The following is a 19,440-nucleotide window of genomic DNA, read 5'->3' as shown; positions in this document are numbered from 1 at the left end:
GCTTCCAGGTACTGGGGGTGGTATTGTATAACCAAGTCCAGCATGTGCACATGTCAAGATGCAAAGTCCAGCTGTGGGGGTTGGGGGAGTGCACTCTGATGACTGCTCGGTCAAGGAGCAAAAGAAGAGTAGGACTTTTTTTTTTTTTTTTTTTTTTTTTTTTAAGTCTGGGTTGTCTTTTTGAAGATGTCAGGAGAACCCTGTGATCAATTCTGAGAAGCAGTAGTATGTTGGTGAAAGAGAGATGAGGAACAGAATTTAAATATGAGAAAGAAAAGGTGCTAGATAAAAAGTGCTTCCTGTTTATATCCTTTTACTATGTGACAGATATCAATACTGACTCAGACACCATTGGAGAGGAATCCTTTTTCCAGAGGACTGGTCTTGGATTAGCCTTGATCAGTTCAATTACATCTCTGTTCTTTAACATCAACCTGCCCTATTGCAGTGCAGCTAAAATGGACTCTCGGCTTCTCAGAATAATCTGATACTTGTCACTCGAGCGAAAGCCATGATAGATGCTGCCCCTATGTGCCATGCATCACACCTCAGGTGTGGCTGAGCTGTGTACTTACATTGCTTTTTTCATGTGTTTTCAGGGTAAAGAATGCATGAAATTGAAGTCTGAATAGCAAAATATTCCAGTTGTGGATAAGTAAAAGTAGTAACACAATATATGCATACAAGAGCAAGTAGACCTGAAAGACTGGGAGTAGAAATGAGGGTAAAGTGTTTGTCAAGCTGGGGCTTGGTGTTTTACTAGACCAGTTTAGATCAAGAACCTTTCTTATGGATGTAACAACATGGTTATAGCAATATATTTAGTTTCACATTTGTGTCCTTAACCATTGTGCCTTTTGCAGTAATCATATGGTAGGTTTTACTCTTTTTACTTGTCTGTTGTGTTTGGCATTTTCCTGTATGATCCAGCTCTTATTTATTTTTATTTTGTCATAGACTGAATTTGTGAAAATGCATGTTCTGCCACACAAATCAAAGGCTGCTGATTCAATGTAATGAATCTAAGACTGCTCTCATTTTATATAAAGCAAGAAGTGGAAGGGAGACAGAAGAGTTTAGATATAGTCTCTTTTTTACTGAGTGAAACTTGGAGATTATTATTTATGAAACTTGACAGTTTGAAAATGTACAGTGTGATGTATCCCACGTTGCTTATAATTATCTGTGTACGCATACAGCTTTGAAATTGTTTCTGGATCAGTTCAAGGTATGTGCCTTCCTTTAATACTGAAATCCTAGCACTGGAGCATTAGTCCTGAATATAATAGAGCAGTTCTGAATGAGTGTAATTTCTTTACAGTTTTGTAATGGTACTTTACTGCAGAAGCACAATCATTCAGCTTCCACACATGTACTATTTGTATAAATCATTCTATGAGATTTTTAAATTTGGATTAACTGGCAGTTTTTATGAAGATCTGAAAGACTGGACTGCCCTCAGCTCTGCTTCAGGTAGCTTTAAGGCTTTTGTACTTCTGATGGCCTGATCACTCTTGATGAGTTCATCTTTGTATAGCGTTATCAAAATTTGACAATGTATGTTGTCATATATCAGTCATTAGATACTCAAAAGGATATGAGAGAGGAAATGGATCTCCTAAGGTTGGTACAAGACTGGAGGAGGGATCTGCCCCCCTTCTTACTGCTCATCATGGATAAAATGGCTGGATATGCTAATAAAATTTGGGGGAGGGTGTTTCTCACCACCTTGAAACCAGCTTAGTCATCATCTCTTAACCAACCAAGTACGTGGTCCTCAAATGATTCTCTGACAGCAGTCAGTATTCATGTGGATTACTTTTTCTTCTGCCTAAATATGTAAAGCTGGATGCTTGGAAGCACCTGATAGCCTTTTGAGCCCTGAAGCTCCTTTTCTGGTCATCACACCTGCAAAGAAGGACATAGCTGTCTGGAGTCTAGATGAGCTTCTGCTTGCATTGTGATTTCATGAAATATGGAGTGGTTGTGAGTCCTGTTTTAGGTCCTGTTTCACATCTTGTGTTTTCTTTGAGTAATGTGGACCAGTGCACTATCATCATCTCCATAACATCTGTATTTTAATTTTGGAGGATCTGAAATGACTGAAGATTAATAACTGAAGATTTTGTTTGTAATTTGTAATGGGAGGACTTCCAGCACTCATGCAGCCTAATTTACTTGAATTTTCCTGTGGCTTGAGAATGTCATCTACTTGAAATTGCTGAGTACTACTTTTGTCCAATTTGTACATCTTTTACCCATGGGTACTTGTAGAGCAATGACCATACAGCTTTCATACTTGTAGAGTATAACAAACCCAGTTTCGTATCAGATGGCAGTCCTACAGTTACTCACACTCTTCGACTTTACAGAAGCAGGGGAACCGTACGTAGGAAAACAATGGAAGTTCAAGCAAGCAAGTTTTGCTTAGACTCATTCCAGCTGAATGACTTTGGTCATTGTTTAGCTGCTTAACTGTTCTATCCAGGGCTGTGGAGTTGGTACACAAAATCTCCGACTCCAGTAACCCCATAATTGCTTCTGACTCCACAGCACTGCCCAAGAGTTGCACGTTATTTTGGGGGTTGACTTATCCGACGAATATAGGCCTAAACCTATATTACACCTCTAATTTTTGGCGGTCGACTTATACGCTGGCATGTAAGGTGCATTTAGTCAGAGTCGGAACGTTTTTTTTCCACAACTCCAGTAACCCAATAAGTGCTTCCAACTTCAACTTCACAGCACTGGTTCTATCCAGTGCTTACTGTTTGTATAAACTCCAAGCTAAAGGGTAGAACAACAGTACTTCTCAGGTCTTGAGACCCGCAAGTTTTGGGCTGCAGCTTTGCGTCCTTCCCTTCCTTTGCTGAATGGTTCTTATATCATCAGGGTTGGGTTCTCCCTTTCCATGCCACTGTAGGTCAGAAAATGTCATTGTATGATGTGAACCTACTACAGTGGTGAATTCATGGGGTGCAGGGCTGGAGAACTGCCAGTCCCAGTTGTAATTTATGCCTGACATTTACAAGTAAAAGCTTGTATTTCAGTTGTACCACTGCCATTTGACAAATTGTGATACTAGTAATTCCACTAACAAGAATGGGAAGCATAAAAGAGATCCATTCATTATTAGTAACCAGTTGTCCAAAAGCAGGGTCACAGTGGCCTGAATCTCGGAAACGTAGGGTTTGAGGTAACCCTTGCTTCGTTGCATCTCCAGCGCTGGAGTTTGTAACAGCTTATGTGGACAATGGCATACTAATGTATGTATGCATTGGGCAGAATTGCTTGTAAAATGATTTAATGAATGATGAATTACATTTATTCATTTAGCAGATGCTTTTCTCCAAAGTGATGTACATCTCAGTGAAAATACAATTTGTGCATTACATTAAGAGAAAGAGACATAGCTGCAGACGTGATTCTTAAGCAGACCTAGTTTATTTTCCACTTGATGCACTGATGTTCATCGCTTGAGTAGGTGCATAAAACGCAGGATAGATGAATCCTGATAACCTTCCTACATAATTTTTTTTTTAAAATATGTAAGGTATAGAAACATTCACATACAGTGCAGGAGTAGTGGCTGTGTAAAGGCTTATCTGGGGATGATCATGAAGTTACGGTGTAAATGTTCATGCACCACACATGAGCTGGAGAGATCTTGGACGAAGTCAGTCTGGAAAAGGTGAGTTTCAGACCCTTCTTGAATGTAGACAAAGTTTCTGCAGTTCTGAGTGAGAGGAGCAGGTCATTCCACCACAACGGAGCCAGTACCAAGATCCTCTGTGCTTTACTTTTCGTGCGCAGGACCAACAAGCGGGCAGAATTAAATGAGCAAAGGAGTCTTGCTGGGGAATAGAGGTTGATCAAGTCTTGTAAATAGCTGGGAGCAGTTCTATTGATGCATTTGTAGACAAAAACCAGGGTCTTGAACTTGATCCAGGCAGCTATAGGAAGCCAGTGCAGAGAAATGAGTAGAGGAGATACATGGGAACACTTTGGCAAATCAAACACAACTTGTGCAGCAGCATTCTGTATCAGCTGCAGAGGTTTGATGGCAGTAGTAGGAAGGCCACACAGGAGAGAGTTGCATTAGTCCAGACAGGATGTCACCATGGCCTGGACAAGTAGTTGGGCAGAGTCAGTTGTGAGGTAGGGACGGATCCTTCGAATATTATGCAGGATCTATTGGCAGGACCTGGTTGTGGCTTCGATGTGCTGAGAGAAAGACAGACTTAAGTCAGTCGTTACTCCCAGACTCTTGGCTGAGGAGGTAGGCAAAATGAGTTGTCCAGTTTGATCGATATCGTGACAGGAGGACAGGCCAGCTGGGAGGTGAATTAATAACTATTAAATAATTAGGACTTTTTTGTGTTTGTTTGTTTGTTATGGCTGTTTGTGTGGTTGGGTGAGGTGACAGTTTTCTCATTATGTTTAGTGTTTTAGGCTCATTTTAGGTTCATTTTAGACTGATTAGGTATTGATGTGGCGCATGGCCTCATGACGATGATAAAGTTTGTCTGTGTTGTGCTCTTCAGGCTCCACTAGGCCCACTTTGGGCACGGACGGGATGGATAGGATGAAGATCATCAAGCGGCGCCTGTCCATGACCCTCCGCAGTGCCAGGCCTGTGGACGACTCGCTCTCGGAGCTGGCTGAGCAGATGGCTCTGGATGAGCCATCCGCCATACGGGACAATGGTGAGATCCTCTACCTGCCTCTGTTTTCCCTTCTAGTGCTCCTGGGCCCTGGAGCCTGTTGCCAAACACCACAACCATATGACTGTCCCCCTCAGTGTTGTTGGTACGGTCTGAAGTTTGGACTTCCCCTAATCTACCTGGTCCTTACCACGCAGTTTGTTGGCAGAAGGTCTATTCTGATTGGACTGCCCTTGCACACTTGAGTGTGTACTGTTTCTCTTTGGGGAAAAAATAGAGAAAAGTGTGGGGTTTTTTTTTTTTTTTTTTTTTTTTTTTTTTTTTTTTTAAATTTATTAGAAAATTAAATAGCATAAATGCTGAGATGAAAAGGAGTTGTGGTATGGAACATTACCAGGACAAGCATGAAGGTCACCTCATTTTTTTTGACATGCTTCATGTGTGGTATTTGGCACTTGCCATGATGATCAGCATTGTCGTCATCATTAACACGGTACTGCTATTACTAGCTTTTTATTTTGATCTTGGCATCATCTTGCACTGTGTTACTCCACATCCTTGTCTGTCTCGTGGTTTGTTTTATACCTGTTATAGATCCTCTGTTCCCATAAGGGGCTTCACGAGATCCCACAGGTATTCCAGCTGAATTTTATACTGTTATGGCTTTGTCGGTTTCCGTGACAAGATCTCCAGCTGCACTTGGATACACTGGCACACTGAACTGTACCAGTTTCCTGACTGCTTAGGTGCAGTTTTCTGTGTTTCAGAGCTCCGTGCTTCTGTCACAGAAAGAGCAGGCAACCAAGATGAGGGATCATCCTGCCTGGTCTGAGCAGGCTGTTTGGTGCAATGTCTGTAGGGAGTTGTTGTGCCATCTTGTGGTCACTTGAGGTAGTTTGGTCACTCGTGTCAGATTGGTCAGCACACATTCTCTGAAATGTGCACTCAGACATGTACTTGAGCATGGAGAGCAGGAATGTTACAACCATTGATTAACATGTTTTCTTAAGCATGTCTTCCTAGAAGGTCTGCAAGGCTATGTTCCTTCAGCAGTGATTCACTGTTGGAGAATCTGTTGTCTACACATTGATTCATGTCACCACCAGTTTCACAACTGCACTTACCATTCTCCCTTGTCCATTTTATTGCTGTTGACTTTTTTTGCAATTAGCTTTCTTTTCCTCTCTGATTTAGGTTTCATTCAGTAGATATAGGGTCATGACTAACATGTTCCACATCCTTCTGTAAATCTGGGTTATAGTCTGTATGGATAGACAGAGAATCTCAGATATTTATTAATAAATCTCTGAAATGTATTACACACTGAGTTCCCTCTTTTCCACCATCCCCTTCCAACTAAAAGGAGGTAGTACACTGGAAATGTTTAGTGACATGCTGTTGGAATTTTAATGGGCTTTCTGAAGCCAGACTGCATTGTGTAAAGGATGAGGAGGAATGCAGGAAAAGGACTTGTACAGCAACATGGCGCAGTAGTTTTAGTGGATCTGTGTTTTGGCTTGCTTTGTGTAATGGAGGGGTAAGCGGTTACTTCACCTGATTAGTAAAAACCTGTTTATCCACACCCTTTCCATCTCTTTCATTGCAAACTCTTAAAGGGAACAAGCATACAAGATTAAGCCTCTCTAGCTCTGGGATAATGCTGCCTTCAGCTTTCAGAGAGCAGGATCAAATGACTAGTCAATGCACCATATGGGTCAACAAAAATGTGTTAGAGCTGTTCAGCAAGAAATGGTCTGCAAGCATATAATTGAAAAGAACTGTCTCATTCTGTCAGATGTGTTCTGGACCACTGAGAAAGATGTTCATCTGTCCCCTTTGACATGTAGCTGCATGGTTCTGTTGGGGGTGCAGGGTGGTCCAATCTGAACAAGGCCTCCTGGTTTTGCTGTGGGCTTTGTCTGTGTGTTGTTATGCTCCTTTGTCTGTGACAGGTCAGTTTGTAGCTTCTGTTGCTCTAATGCTTTGTCTGTGAAGGGTTATTGTGTACCTTCTCTTGCTCTGTTTCATCCTTGGGATTATTTGTCATCCTATTTGGCTAAAATCTTTCCTTCTTTCCAGCCACACTTCCTATCCTTCGTCTCTTCCCATAATATTCTCTGAACCCAGTGACACCATTTCACTTGAATACATTATCCTAACCACACTTGGTATTTCCCATCTGCTCTTGCTCTTGCTCTACTCTTTTTGCTCTTTCTCTCAGAACCGATGGTGGGCCCCCTTCTCTCCAGCACCACTCCCTCTTTCCTGCGCCAGTATGCAGGGCACCTGAGGCGGGTGGCCCTGCGCTGGGATGCTGCAGGCATGCTGGAGAGGCCCTACCTGGCCCTGCAGTGGACTGGATCTCTTGGTGACTGACCTCTCTCTTTGTGTTTCTCTGTCTCTTCTTCTGTCAGTCTATTAAGCCTTTGTCTATTGATCTTCTCAACATTTCCTTTCTTTTAATGGCTATGTGTGATGTTTTGATTGGCTGCAAGTTTCCTGTACTTAATGCACTATGTATCCATCTGTTTTCTTAACCCTGAAAAAGGGCGGCACGGTGGCACAGCAAGTAGTGCTATTGTCTCACAGCACCTGGGTGGTGCAAGAGGATGAGAATTCAATCCCCTCTCAGTCTGTATGGAGTTTGCATGTTCTCCCTGTGTCTGCGTGGGTTTCCCCCACAGTCCAAAGACATGCTGTTCAGGTCCCCCAGAGTGTGTGTGAGTGATAGAGAGAGTCTGTTTCACTGGTGTATGGAGGAGTGACCCATTGTAATTAGTGTATCTAGCAGTGTAAGTCACCTTGGTGAATAAGGTGTGTGGCTGGTAACACTACATAGAGTTCTTTGGAAGTCGCTTTGGAGAAAAGCGCCCACTAAATAAATAAATGTAAAGGTAATTTAAAAAAAACATTGAAGCGGGAGTAAGAATGACACAGTGCCATCTATTTCTGGTTTCTGTTCAGGTAAAAGCTTGATGGATGCTGAGTTCCCATGTCTTCCTGACACCTCTCAACAGCAAAATGTATCCGTAGACAATAGATTGTTACACATTAGAGGGCAAATAAACTGTTTCGCTTTCGTTGTATTAGCTGCTGTACATTTCTTCATCATACGTTTTTCCATTTGTTTCACCGTACTGCTCTTTATTTTTCTTTGATACATTTTAGCATCTCTAGTATTCTTTATTTGTAATCTAAGCAAAGTGTTACTGCGCATAGGTTTTATCAGGCAGGAAACATCTTTGCATTACATCTTTATATAAGGTGTTGCCATTTGTTGGATCCTTTAAAATGCATGTACTTCTAGGATTGAATATAAATTCTTTGGATTTCCTGTTTTACTTTTTCCAGACACGTTTAACTGGTCTACTACTTTGAATTGAACATCAGACATTTTAAAGTACGCTGTACTTTTTATTTTGGCAGAGTTAGTCTGCAGTATACCATAATGTGTTTCCCAGCTCAGGGGCAGAAGAACCCTTTTATGTTGGACTCATTTCATGCTGTAATTCTGAAGACCAGGAGTTTGTCTTCAGGCCAAGACACACTGCCAGTGAGTGGCTTTTGGAATGCACACTGGAAACAGTGCATGTTTAACAGGCACTATTGTGATGTCCCCTGGAGGTGCTTACTATTCAAGAAAAGATGCTTCTTGTTCTCCTTAAATGATGGGATGGCAAGAGGCTTGTGCTCCAGCAAAGCAAAGAGCAAGAGAAGCACTGTAATGATGCATCTTATGGGATTTAATCCTCTTGTCTAAGCCATGCAGACACACGCTTGCCTAGTCAGGTTACATAACGGATCCTTGGCTGCATGTTGTGCAAATTAATGTAATATTCTTCACAATGATGTAGAAATGCAGGAAGCTTGTGATGGAAGAGATGGGCTGGCTGGTTTACCTCATTTGTTTGCCAGGTCAGCGTATGACTCAGGAGACAAGCTGTCCTTTCACTTCCTGTCTCAGGGGCCCACACAGCAGACACAGTGTGGCTCTGTGATCAGCTCCTGCCGAGCTGACAGCAGGAGCTTGGAACCGGCTGCCGGAAAAGAACGAGAGAGGGCAACCATGTTGCAGTGGGTCTGCAGACCTCTCAGCCTGTTCCGACCGTCTGTAAGGATCGCTGAGAGAGCAAACTCTGTTTATTCAGCTTCTCCCCAGCATTGATTTTGATTTCTGTATGGAGTGGAATGGAACTGCAGAGAATGAGGCTTTGCTGGGAGATCCATCATCAATGGGCCAGGTAGATTCTAAAAAGGTGATGATGGATTTTACTAGGTCTTTAAGCACAGAGTCAAAATGCTCAGCGGTGGGGTGCGGTGGAAGACAGAGGATTGAAGAAAAGTGGATAAGTTTGTGTGGATTGTTAGCTGAAAACTGGTTTGTTCTGGAAGAAAGTTTTTGCTGAGGCAACTGCAGAGTGAAGGGATGCAAGGAACTTCTTATAAACTTAAGTCTGTGAGACTTTTAGATTTCTGCCATTTCTGTTCAGCGGCTCAGAGTTTGGCTCTGTAGGCACATAGTGCATCTGATTACCACAGGCTGGATTTAGTGAGGGTTGGTTTGGAAGTTAGCAGAGAGGAGGAATGGGTCCACAGATGCCACAGACTTCTTGAACAACGGAGAATTTTGCAGGGGACTGGGTAGGAGTGCTATGGCAGAAGAAGTTGAAGAAGGCATGAGAGACTAATCAGAATTATCAGAAATAATGAAGCAGATTGACAGAGGACAGAAAAGCCAGAGTTTCTACAGAAGATTAGTTGAGATGATTTATAGCCTCATGACAGACATATAGAGCTCAGAGGACAGTAGGAGTGACAGAAGGCTGCTTGCGAGAATGTCCTCAACACACAGTTTGAAGTCCTCTAAGATCGTTGACCGTTAAGTGGGAACTCCCTTCTGAGTGAAGTCACAAACGAGGGAGTAAACCAATTCTGCCGTAAAGAACAAGGAGGCCAATAAAGGAAATTGGAGGCAGTAGAGGAGCTGAAGCCGGGAGCTTTCCATATGCACCATGCTTACCCATTCTCCTTAGTGGTGGAACTGAGGCAGGTGCTGACTCACCCTCGCTTTCCTCTGTAGTTCACACACATTCCTCGTTAATTGATTGGCATGAAAGTGCTGCTTCTCTGAAGCACGTCAAAGACATTGCCCAAATCCCCACCTTGCTGGGCTCCTTTCTGTCACAGTATGTCATTAAATATGCCTGTCAGTTTTACTGTTAGCCCAAAGGCATTGCTCAGGATATACAAGAAGGAAAAATATCAGTGCTGCTTTTTTTTTTTTTTTTTTTTTTGCTCCCCACCATGTTTGCAACGTGTGCCTTACACATCGTGTGAGGCATCTTGTCTACGTTAACACCGTGGTACAACTGTGTTCTACAGTGGGTGAATTCTGAGTGACCCTGCATGCCTTACCCAATCTCAGGAGGCTCAGGGTGACCACTCTGGACACTGCTGTCTCTCCTCCTCAGTAATACCACAATGCTTTGACTCCTGTTAATTTATTGCTGAACCACAAACGCTGTCGTTCAGTCCAAGCTGCACAGTCATACTGTATTTCCAGTTTGACATAATGAAGTGCGAACAGCCTCAGTAATGTTCTTGTTGGTGAAATTGTGCCAGTGTAGTGTTAGCTGGGAAATGTGGTAGCTTCTTGCAGGCAAGTGGCCCAAACGTGTAGAATGTCGTGAGTTCATATCACTGACCACCTGTACATTAGGTGCTGGGTTTAAAGGATGCAGAGCATCCTGGGAAGAATAGGATGTGAGGGAGAAGACTGCACTTAAGATGGCTATGGGAAGCTTGTTCTCTAATTTAAATTTTTTCATGAAGGGGGAATCCTACTGTTGTTGGAGATATAGTCCCTGAAAGCAGAACAGGCCAATAACATAAATCTCATATGTTTTGCTTTAATTGTCATAATGTAATAGTCACATAATTACAGAATATCTAGAATTTAGATGCAGAAATGCAAACCTCTTTTCTGTTTTGGAGACCATACACTGACAATTAAATGAATTATTTCTAATCACCACCACAAAGGGAAAAGGCACATGAAGCTGATACTGAATAAAGAATTTTGACTTTATTTAAAGACATTTTCAAAAGGATACTTTCAGAAAGCTACAATGTCCCCACTAGATATATTTTTCAGGGTTTACAATCCTTACCTGATAAAGTAAGACATGTGTAGACCCAAACTTGTCCAGTGGGTTGCATAAGTGAAAGATTTAAATTTGATCAAAGAAGGAGGTTTTTTGCTGTTGATCTTCTGTGGTTTTGTGAACATGACAATGCCAGAAAAAAGTGCTGCTCTTTTCAAAAAATTCTCGAGATGCAGTATGTGTCAGGTGCTAGTGGGGTTCTCCACTACTTCTTTGTGTGTGTTTTTTAAATAAGAAATTAAACTTTCCTTGTGTCTGCCATTAATGCATTGCACCAAACCCTAATGGGGGTACCAGTGTCAGAGTATTGGTGGGCTTCAAAGATGTGGAGTGCCACTTTAATTTAAATAGTCTGTAAATCAGATGTAGTCATTTGCAGCATCCCTTATGTGCAGTTATTTCTACAGTGTGTGTTCAATGTTTCTCTTAGTTTTTCCTTGTGTGGCCAAAAATGGTGAATAATGAACTTTTCACATCTTGTATTTGTGAGTTTGCAGGGGTTGGTGATGGAAGGTAATTTATACATTATAGTATTTGTTAATCATTTAGCTTTGCATCAACTATGGCATGGGGTTCACTGTGCGTGTGTGTGCGTGTGTGTGCGTGTGTGTGCGTGTGTGTGCGTGTGTGTGCGTGTGTGTGCGTGTGTGTATACCTGTCTCTTTAACACATGTTGCAGGAACCTTAATGTTTGATGAAGACTGTGGCGAGAGAAACAAAACAGTCTTATGAAGGCAAGTCACTGCACAGAATTGTGACCACGGGCTATGGTGATGATATAGGGATAGTTGTATGTGAGTACTGTCTTTCATTAATTGAACTGTCAGATTCCTGTGACTGCACTCCTGACTCAGTGACAGACATCAGAAGTAAGAGAAAGTCTTGATGTTCCTGACACTTTCGTTTTGCTGGTTAAACATGGTATGATTGGGCACTTCTGCAGTGGTTCCTGGGGCACCCTGTCTGTTGGCCTTCTGTCCGCATAGTCACACTGATGAATTCATTACTGTGTCAGTAGACAGAATTTAAGATGGTTGAGGGATGATCTAAATTTTATTTTGGGAGACAAGAGATGGAAAAAGGTTTTGCTGAGCCTTAAGGAATGCACATTTTGGAGAAGAGAACCATTATAGAAATACTGAAAATGCTGAATTTCAGTATGTGATAAGCCCTTTTATTGAAATATTGCACTCTATTCCCTGCTGTGAATTGCAGATACAGTGCTGTAAACCCTTATATTGATATGTTCTAATCTCCACTCTGAATTACATATAATAGTACCATTACAGGAGCAAGATTAAATGAGCATTTGAATAATATTTCTAAGTAAGAACAGGATGACTTCCAGTGTTTTCATGTCTGGACATTTCTGAGCATCTGTAATTGTGTCATTGCTGGGGTTTCTGGGGCTCTCATCTTAATGTCATTGTTCACTTGGCAGGTCACTGGAATAAACACTTGGATTTTATATTTACACTTATTCATTTAGTTGATGTTAATTACATTAATTTAGCTGTAAGTAAGCTTAGGAGGTGGGATTGGAATCTATAGCCTCCCCGTTCAGAAGCACAGCCCTAACTACTATGCCACATGTTGCCCTATGAAGCAAGAACGTAGTAATTAACCTACTGTCTGTGTGTGTCGTTTGGAGGGATTGACAGCTGCAGTGTGTCAGTTTAAGGTCTGATTAGTGTCCTGTCCTTCACATCACTGATAAATCATGGTTCAGGCTATGGTGCTTCTTACCTTCCCCCATCATCTTCCTGATCTCACATCAGGGTAACACATAACCATTAAGAATGGTTTATTATTGTAATGCCACTTTCTGGAAGTAGTATAACATAATGAAATGTTAACAGGTGATGTGCATTAAGATGCTGGCTGAGGATGTTCTCTTTTGTGTGCTATATATCATGCCCACCACTAATGTGCAGCTCTACATTGATACTATGAACTCCAGGCTATGTTTGTAATACAGCTTTGATACACAATTTTTTTGGAGTCTTGAAATAGATTTTTTTTTTTTTTTTTTTTAACCCCCCTGTGCATGTGCAGGTTTACGTGATAATGCTAAAATGACACACATGCATGAATGACCAACAACAACATATAGTCTGGATGCCACCACGATACTTTGGAGTCCATACTGGCAATTTGTGCTGTACCAGTAGTTTGAAATCTTGTGTCTGTTTCCCCTCCCCCCTCTGTGTGCTGGTTTTTGTTATCTGAAAGGCACAGATTTTATTTGTTTGTTTACAGAATAACATAATTAAAAGATAAGTTTGTGATACACTCTGGTCTTTGAATTATATAATCAGCCCTTTGTTTAAATTGTATATATGCTAATTTATACATTTTCCTAAGCAGTCACCTGGAATTCAGTTAATGAACATTTTTTAATATCCTCATAACAAGTTATATCTCAAAAGACTGTTTCACATGACTGAAAAGATCTTTTATTCCTTATCCAACATTTTGAGCTTAATGTCGTTTAAATTGTGTGATTTACGCAGTTAAGAATCAAGGTGAGTTAACTCCTCTGGAATGAAACCAAGGCTACACGGTAGTCTTCAGGGTGAAGACTAAACTGCCATACTTAAATTCCCCTAATTTTGTGTGCAGGAATGTTTGCCACCTTTACACAAATTAATCTTTTGCCTTTGTTCTTGCCTAACATTGCCAGGAATTATATATTTAATACTAATGCAAGAATCCAAAAACCAATGTTTCCTTAATTGAAGCAATGATGGATGGATTTTTAAATGTAATTAAGTAAAATATTTAAGTTGCATACCCTGGAATGGACTTGCATTCCTTCCAAGGTGTAGCTTTCCAGCCTTGTGCTCAGTGATTCCAGGATTGTGCTCTGGACTGCCACCACTCTCACTAAGTCAAATGGTTGGTGAAAGTGCGTGACTGAGTGAGAATATTTGAAGTGATCCTTCCTGACATGATCTAATGAACTTCACTAGCATACTCAGATTCTACTCATTCATTTGTGGGAACCAAGAGGCATGGACTTCATTGACCTTTCAACTGTGTGACTTCCAGGGTTAAGAAATGGTCAATATTTTTCCTTACCTTCTGTCTGAGAGCAAACATCGATCAAAATCTATAGTTGTTTGTATGCTACTTTGAATGAAAGTGTCAAAGAAATAAATGTAAATATGTGATTAAACGCAGAACTCTTGTGCAATGTCAATCTAAAGTTTACACATTTAAATTTTCTTAATTCTCTTTTAATTGAGGTTTCTTGAAATGGAGAAAAATCCAGAGCATTTAATAAACCAACATGTTCAAATGGTTGCACAACACAACAGGGATGTTTGTCTAGCCAAACAGTTTTTTTTGTAGGGTACTAATTGAAATTATACATAAAATCATCCATGTCACGACTAGATCTGTGTGTACCCGTGTGCCTTTTTCTCAGCTATTAGTGTTGCCTTTGTGCATAATGCCTGCACAGTAAGACACACAGGAAGGTATGATGTCTCAGTGGACAACTGCTTGCTAACAGCAGTCAGTTGGTGAGGTAGGGATCTGCCTCTATCTGCCTAGCATCGTTTCTGTTCAGGGAGTGCCTTTTGTCTGACTGGCTTGTGCGGTGGTGAGAGAGTGATATCGATCCCCCTAAGAGCCCATGCTTTGGAAACAAATTGGTCAAGTGGGGTTACCAGGGATGGAGCTGCTATCTACATTCATGCAGCATCAGAGTGCAAAGGAGCAAGCCCAGGAATGGGCAGTACATAGCTCTGCATCTTATTCAAAGGAGCAAAAAGGATAGCTGCAACATGACCATTTTCTTCACACATTCTGCATTCCATTTTGTCAATGAAAATGCTACTATATCGATGCCAGAGAACTGGAGGTCTCCTTTTCTTTACGTTGCCAATTTTGTGTATTTGGGTAATATGTGATGAAAATTCATCACTCAAGGGAAGACCACTCAAAAGCTTTCGAAGAGATTCAATGTGAAGCTTGTGATTCAAGACACGCACTTGAGTTGCTGTGTGCTTACCCTGGTCTGTTTGTTCTATTACCTCAGCTTTGAACTGACCTCACTGTGCCTCTATAGCATGTTAGTGAGCTGCCCTGGGCTGGGTTAGCCTCCACCTCATTGTGAGCTTGTGCTAGTCCCCAGCCTCTGATAAATAATGGCCTGCATTCTCTGACTCTTCCCTTGGGAGAATAAACCGAGAGAGGGAGGGAGAGCGAGAGAGAGTAAGGCTGAGAGAATGGCAGGAGAGGAGGAGGAGGAGGAGGAGGAGGAGGTGGTGGTGCCAATGAGCTGTGGGTTTCTGCTGGTCCGTCTGTTTCTCTTGTCCCTGCTGCTGTGGATGTTACTGAGAGTGCGATCAGCAGAGGTACATAGAGAGGACTGTCCTCTGCTGGAGAGCAAGAGAATGATACACAGGGTCTGGAAGGGAAAAGAAAAGAGAGAGGACTGCGAGGTGTAATAAACTGTGTGATTACTGCATACCAAGAAAGAGAGTGAGGCAGCAAGCAAGAGGGAATGATTACTCTGCGCATTTCTCTGTGTCCCAGCTGGCGAAACAATAGCAACGATGGGAGGGTGCGGTGAATAGGAGCAACAGCAAGAGGCGGTGGCTGGGAGCTTGCACGGATCATCTGAATAGAGCCGCATACAAGACAACACGGATGCCCAGACAAAGGGGGAGAGATCAGAGGGAATCAGGCTGCTGACACAGTGACAGGAGGGGACAAACTTGAAGGCTGCAAAGAAGGGGTGTCTGTCTGGCAGAGAGAGCACAAGGGCGATACCAGGTGGAGTCTGACTGCAGAAGAAAGAGGAGCAAGCGTGGATTTTAATCAGTGTGTGGTTTTATGTTTATGGTTGTGGTGGAGGTGTGGGGATCCAGCATGCTTAGATTTGTGTTGAGTGAAGTCTCATAAGCCCTGTAGTTTGTCTGTGCTTGTGTCTGTTTCTGACAAGTAACCATATGAGTGTCTTTGCAGTGGGGGGTGGGTGGCAGGGTCGATTACCCGCATTGTTCGGTTCTCCTTCCTCTAGAAGCAGAGTGCAAGACTCGTTGGGGTGAGGGACCCTCGTCATTGTGAGGATCTCAAACACTGCGTAACCCAGAGACGTTAACTGCACTGAAGAGTTCTCACTGTGAGACAGGATTTGTATTGAGATACCTTTCCTGGTCCCAGTGTGGTAGACTGACTATCTAGCAGTGGTCTTGTGGAAGGGCTGGTTTGTCCGAGGATTAGATAGTGGCACTTGCAGCTAGGCACAAGTGACACTTCTTCAGCTGACCGCTGCAGGTTTAGTTATGCCCTTAAATTAAGAGGAGGCCTTAAACTGGGCCACATTATTTTGTGCTGAAACCAGCAGTTTTTTGTTCCTTTTTAATCAAACTGCTTTGAACTTGCTGGTACTCCCGTAAGCCGGGTCCCTGCAAGGGGCCAGGATGAGCGACGGTGGGCGGGAGCCCCAGCGGCTCTCCCCTTTCCGAATGTTGAAAATCCTGGAGACCTGCCGACCCGCAGGCAGCCGCATTGGTGAGTCCTTCGCTGCTGTTAGCTTATGAGAAGATGTGTGGTTGTTTCTCTGTATGAAAAGTCCTGAATGCTGCCTGCAAGTATGCAACTGTTGGAGACAAGACCATCATTGACTAATACAAATGTTAAGTGTTGAAGTGAGTATACTCTTTAATTGTGAAAATGCTGTTAGTTATGAATACTAATGCCTGTGGCAGGTGAGAAAGGGCAATAATACCTTGGGTAGTGGGAACAGGTCAATACCATTTAAGTGTAATGGCTGGATTATCACTGGAAGCTGGTGTAGTCATGGTAGAACTGAGCATGACAATGAATAGAGATGCATGGGCAGTAATGGCATGTCTTCCTACTTCCAGAAAAACAGACCTGTATGTATCTTGACCTTTCTTTTGATAAGAGAAGCTTACTCATTCTGACAACTGAGTACAGTAATTCAGCATCCCCACCTGTTTTCTTTAAATAATGGTTGTGTACACTGGGTGTTCCCGGGAGTTTTGTGAGCACTGTATGTAAGTAGGTAAATACTGGCTGTAGGTTTGCAATTACAAATTATACATGTGACACAGTACGTACTATATGTGTGACAGGGTGTATCGATTGTGTGTGTGCCAATGTAATCCTGTACAGTGCTAGGAAGTGTGGGTTGTCGTTATGAGAACTTTATGGTCAGAAGTGGGTTTGCCTGAACCTGAGTGGGTACAAGAGTCCTGTTTCAGCCTGTGTGTGTGTGGCAGATGGTCCTTGTAGACATGTGCAGAGTCATGCTAGAGCTTGACTCTTGAACCCTTATCTTTCAGCTGTTATCCAAGTCCTTTTCTTGCAGCCACTCTGTGTGCATAAGGCCTGTGAATGTACAACTGCAGCCCATGACCCTAGCACCCATGTGACAAGTGTGGGACACTGCCTGTTGGTCTCTCTTTTTGGTTACTCTTTGGTATCTATCCTGAAGTTTGTTAGAAAATGCAGCCCATAGTTGAGTTTTGGCATCTGGGCTATTTGCAGCTCTCTTGTCTTTGCCCCGGACCTGCTGGGTGCCGACTTTGTAAAGCACCTCTGTTTGCCTCCTTGTCAGTATCAGTTCTGAACAGTTATCTCTGTTCACCCCCCCTTCTTTCTTAGATCCTACTGCAGTAAACAGCAAAGATGAAAACGACCTAAGGTTTTCAACTTTGCCTGTGCTGTGCTAGCGAGCTGTGTCAGGGCAGTTTGCCTGTATGGTTTGTTAATGCTAGCAATATGTTCATGGGATGGGGTTCAAAACAATCTCATCCTCAGGTCAGATGAGATGGACTGCCTGTTATATTCAGTATACTCTAACTTTAGACAAAGGTCTCCTGTTTGTTGCAGTATCTCTCATCTTAAAAATGCTTTGCAAACTGTATGCCTCAGTGTACATTTCTTTAATTTTTAATCATATTTGGTTTTCATTTATTGATTACAATTCTTATGTTAGTGGTTTTGTTGGCCAAGTGATGTCTGAATAATTTCCTCATTCATTGATCAGCTTCTAGATGGATCCTGAGTAAGGCAGCTTCCGATTACTGATACTGAAATCTACACAGGCCAACTGCTCTAGGGAGGAAACCTAAGAACCAAGTTGTATTTCAGCACCCCCCTCCCCCCACTCCCAGGGTAGAACACATAATTCACACGCTGGTTACAAAGGCGAAACCCATGCTGCATGCTAGAAAGAATTGATCAGTCAGCCTCATTTCTTCACTGGAGGTGTCCAAGATTCTTGTGACCCTGTCTGTGACATCCCTGTGAACATGATGGTACAATTAATCACCTCTGCAGCAGATTTATTGCGCCTCAAAACATACCAGGTTCAGGAGATCACAAGAGAGAGAACTTGAAACCTGGAAGCCTTGCCCTCCTCCCAGTGTCTTTAGAATCTTAAGGAAATGAGATTCTTGTGTCCCTCCTTAACACACACTGTGTAAACACTGTAACGTTGCATATAGTTAGCTGTGCCATTAATGAGAGCTCAAATGCTTTGTCAGAGTTGCTGTTGAGAATAAAGAACCTAATTTAATTATGTAATTGTCTGCATTGACAGTGTAATAGGAGAGTTAAATGGAAAGCACTGGGCCAACTGATGGATTCAATCATTGTTTTTCTGAAGGCTTTGAGTAGGTGTTTTTCTTCTTATTTTCATTTTCAGTTAATATTTTAACCATCAGGTCGAACTCATTAGTTTTATAGATATGTTGTAAATGTTGCTTTGAAAATTTGTTTCAGTAAAATGAACAGATTTGTGCACTTTTGCATGTGTATTTTTCTGTTACAGGTATTGTCCACGAAAATGTGAAGATGGGCTCTGATGGAGAAAGTGACCAGGCTTCTGGCACGTCCTCCGACGAGGTCCAGAGCCCTGTTCGGGTTCGCATGCGGAACAGCAGCCACCGGCGCATCTCCAATGAGGTATGGGCATGGCGAGCCTGGTTATTGCTTCTGGAGAGTACTGGCCCCTAAGCTGTGAGCTCAGAGCCCACTGATGCATACAGCCACTGACACATATCTACGCGCCCTGTAGCACACACAAATGATGTAGCTGGCTGTCAGAGTATAAAAAAGACTTCTGTCCACTGAAAGAATGGAATATTGCCATGTGTTTTGCTTTGCACAGACTGGCCACATGATCAAGTGTGGGCTTGCCTAGGCTGACTAGATACTATAGACACAAGAGCCAATTAGGAAATATGAATGAATGTACCTGTATTTATGAAGATGAAACTATATCCTTTTGAGACCCAAAAAAAAAATTTTGTGTTTCTGATGGCGCAGTGGGTTGGACCTGGTCCTGCTCTTCAGTGGGTCTGGGGTTCGAGTCCCACTTGGGGTGCCTTGCGACGGACTGGCGTCCCGTCCTGGGTGTGTCCCCTCCCCCTCCGGCCTTACGCCCTGTGTTGCCGGGTAGGCTCTGGTTCCCCGCGACCCCGTATGGGACAAGCGGTTCTGAAAATGTGTGTGTGTGTGTGTGATTTCTGTGAAGTTGTCAGAGCCCCATACCCGTAGCATATAGTATTATGTAGACGCATAGGATGTCCTCTATGAGGTATATTAGGGTTAAGTATTGTGGACTG

General features: G+C 42.5%; 1 protein-coding gene across 10 annotated transcripts in view; it reads left to right on the top strand.

The window, feature by feature from the left end:
* The window catches only part of LOC108925630 (cyclin-dependent kinase 17-like), a 44,417-nt gene that overhangs the window by 3,753 nt on the left and 21,224 nt on the right, over positions 1 to 19,440 (top strand). For 3 of the 10 annotated variants that reach the window (XR_001965418.2, XM_018737732.2, XM_018737731.2), the window contains exons 2-4: positions 4,545 to 4,706; positions 6,886 to 7,032; positions 18,645 to 18,778. Coding sequence is in view for 9 of the 10 variants with exons in the window: in XM_018737731.2 (XP_018593247.1) it covers positions 4,545 to 4,706; positions 6,886 to 7,032; positions 18,645 to 18,778 (443 nt within the window). In the remaining variant the exon portion in view is untranslated. Of the gene's footprint in view, positions 1 to 4,544; positions 4,707 to 6,885; positions 7,033 to 15,113; positions 15,662 to 15,860; positions 16,355 to 18,644; positions 18,779 to 19,440 lie in introns of those variants that run through there. The other 7 variants (XM_018737736.2, XM_018737737.2, XM_018737735.2 and 4 more) reach the window with 5 other exon arrangements.

The sequence above is a fragment of the Scleropages formosus genome, chromosome 2 (assembly GCF_900964775.1).
Source record: "Scleropages formosus chromosome 2, fSclFor1.1, whole genome shotgun sequence".
Taxonomy (NCBI): domain Eukaryota; kingdom Metazoa; phylum Chordata; class Actinopteri; order Osteoglossiformes; family Osteoglossidae; genus Scleropages; species Scleropages formosus.
Note: the sequence above shows the minus strand (reverse complement) of the source record. Positions and strands in the feature narration are given on the sequence as shown.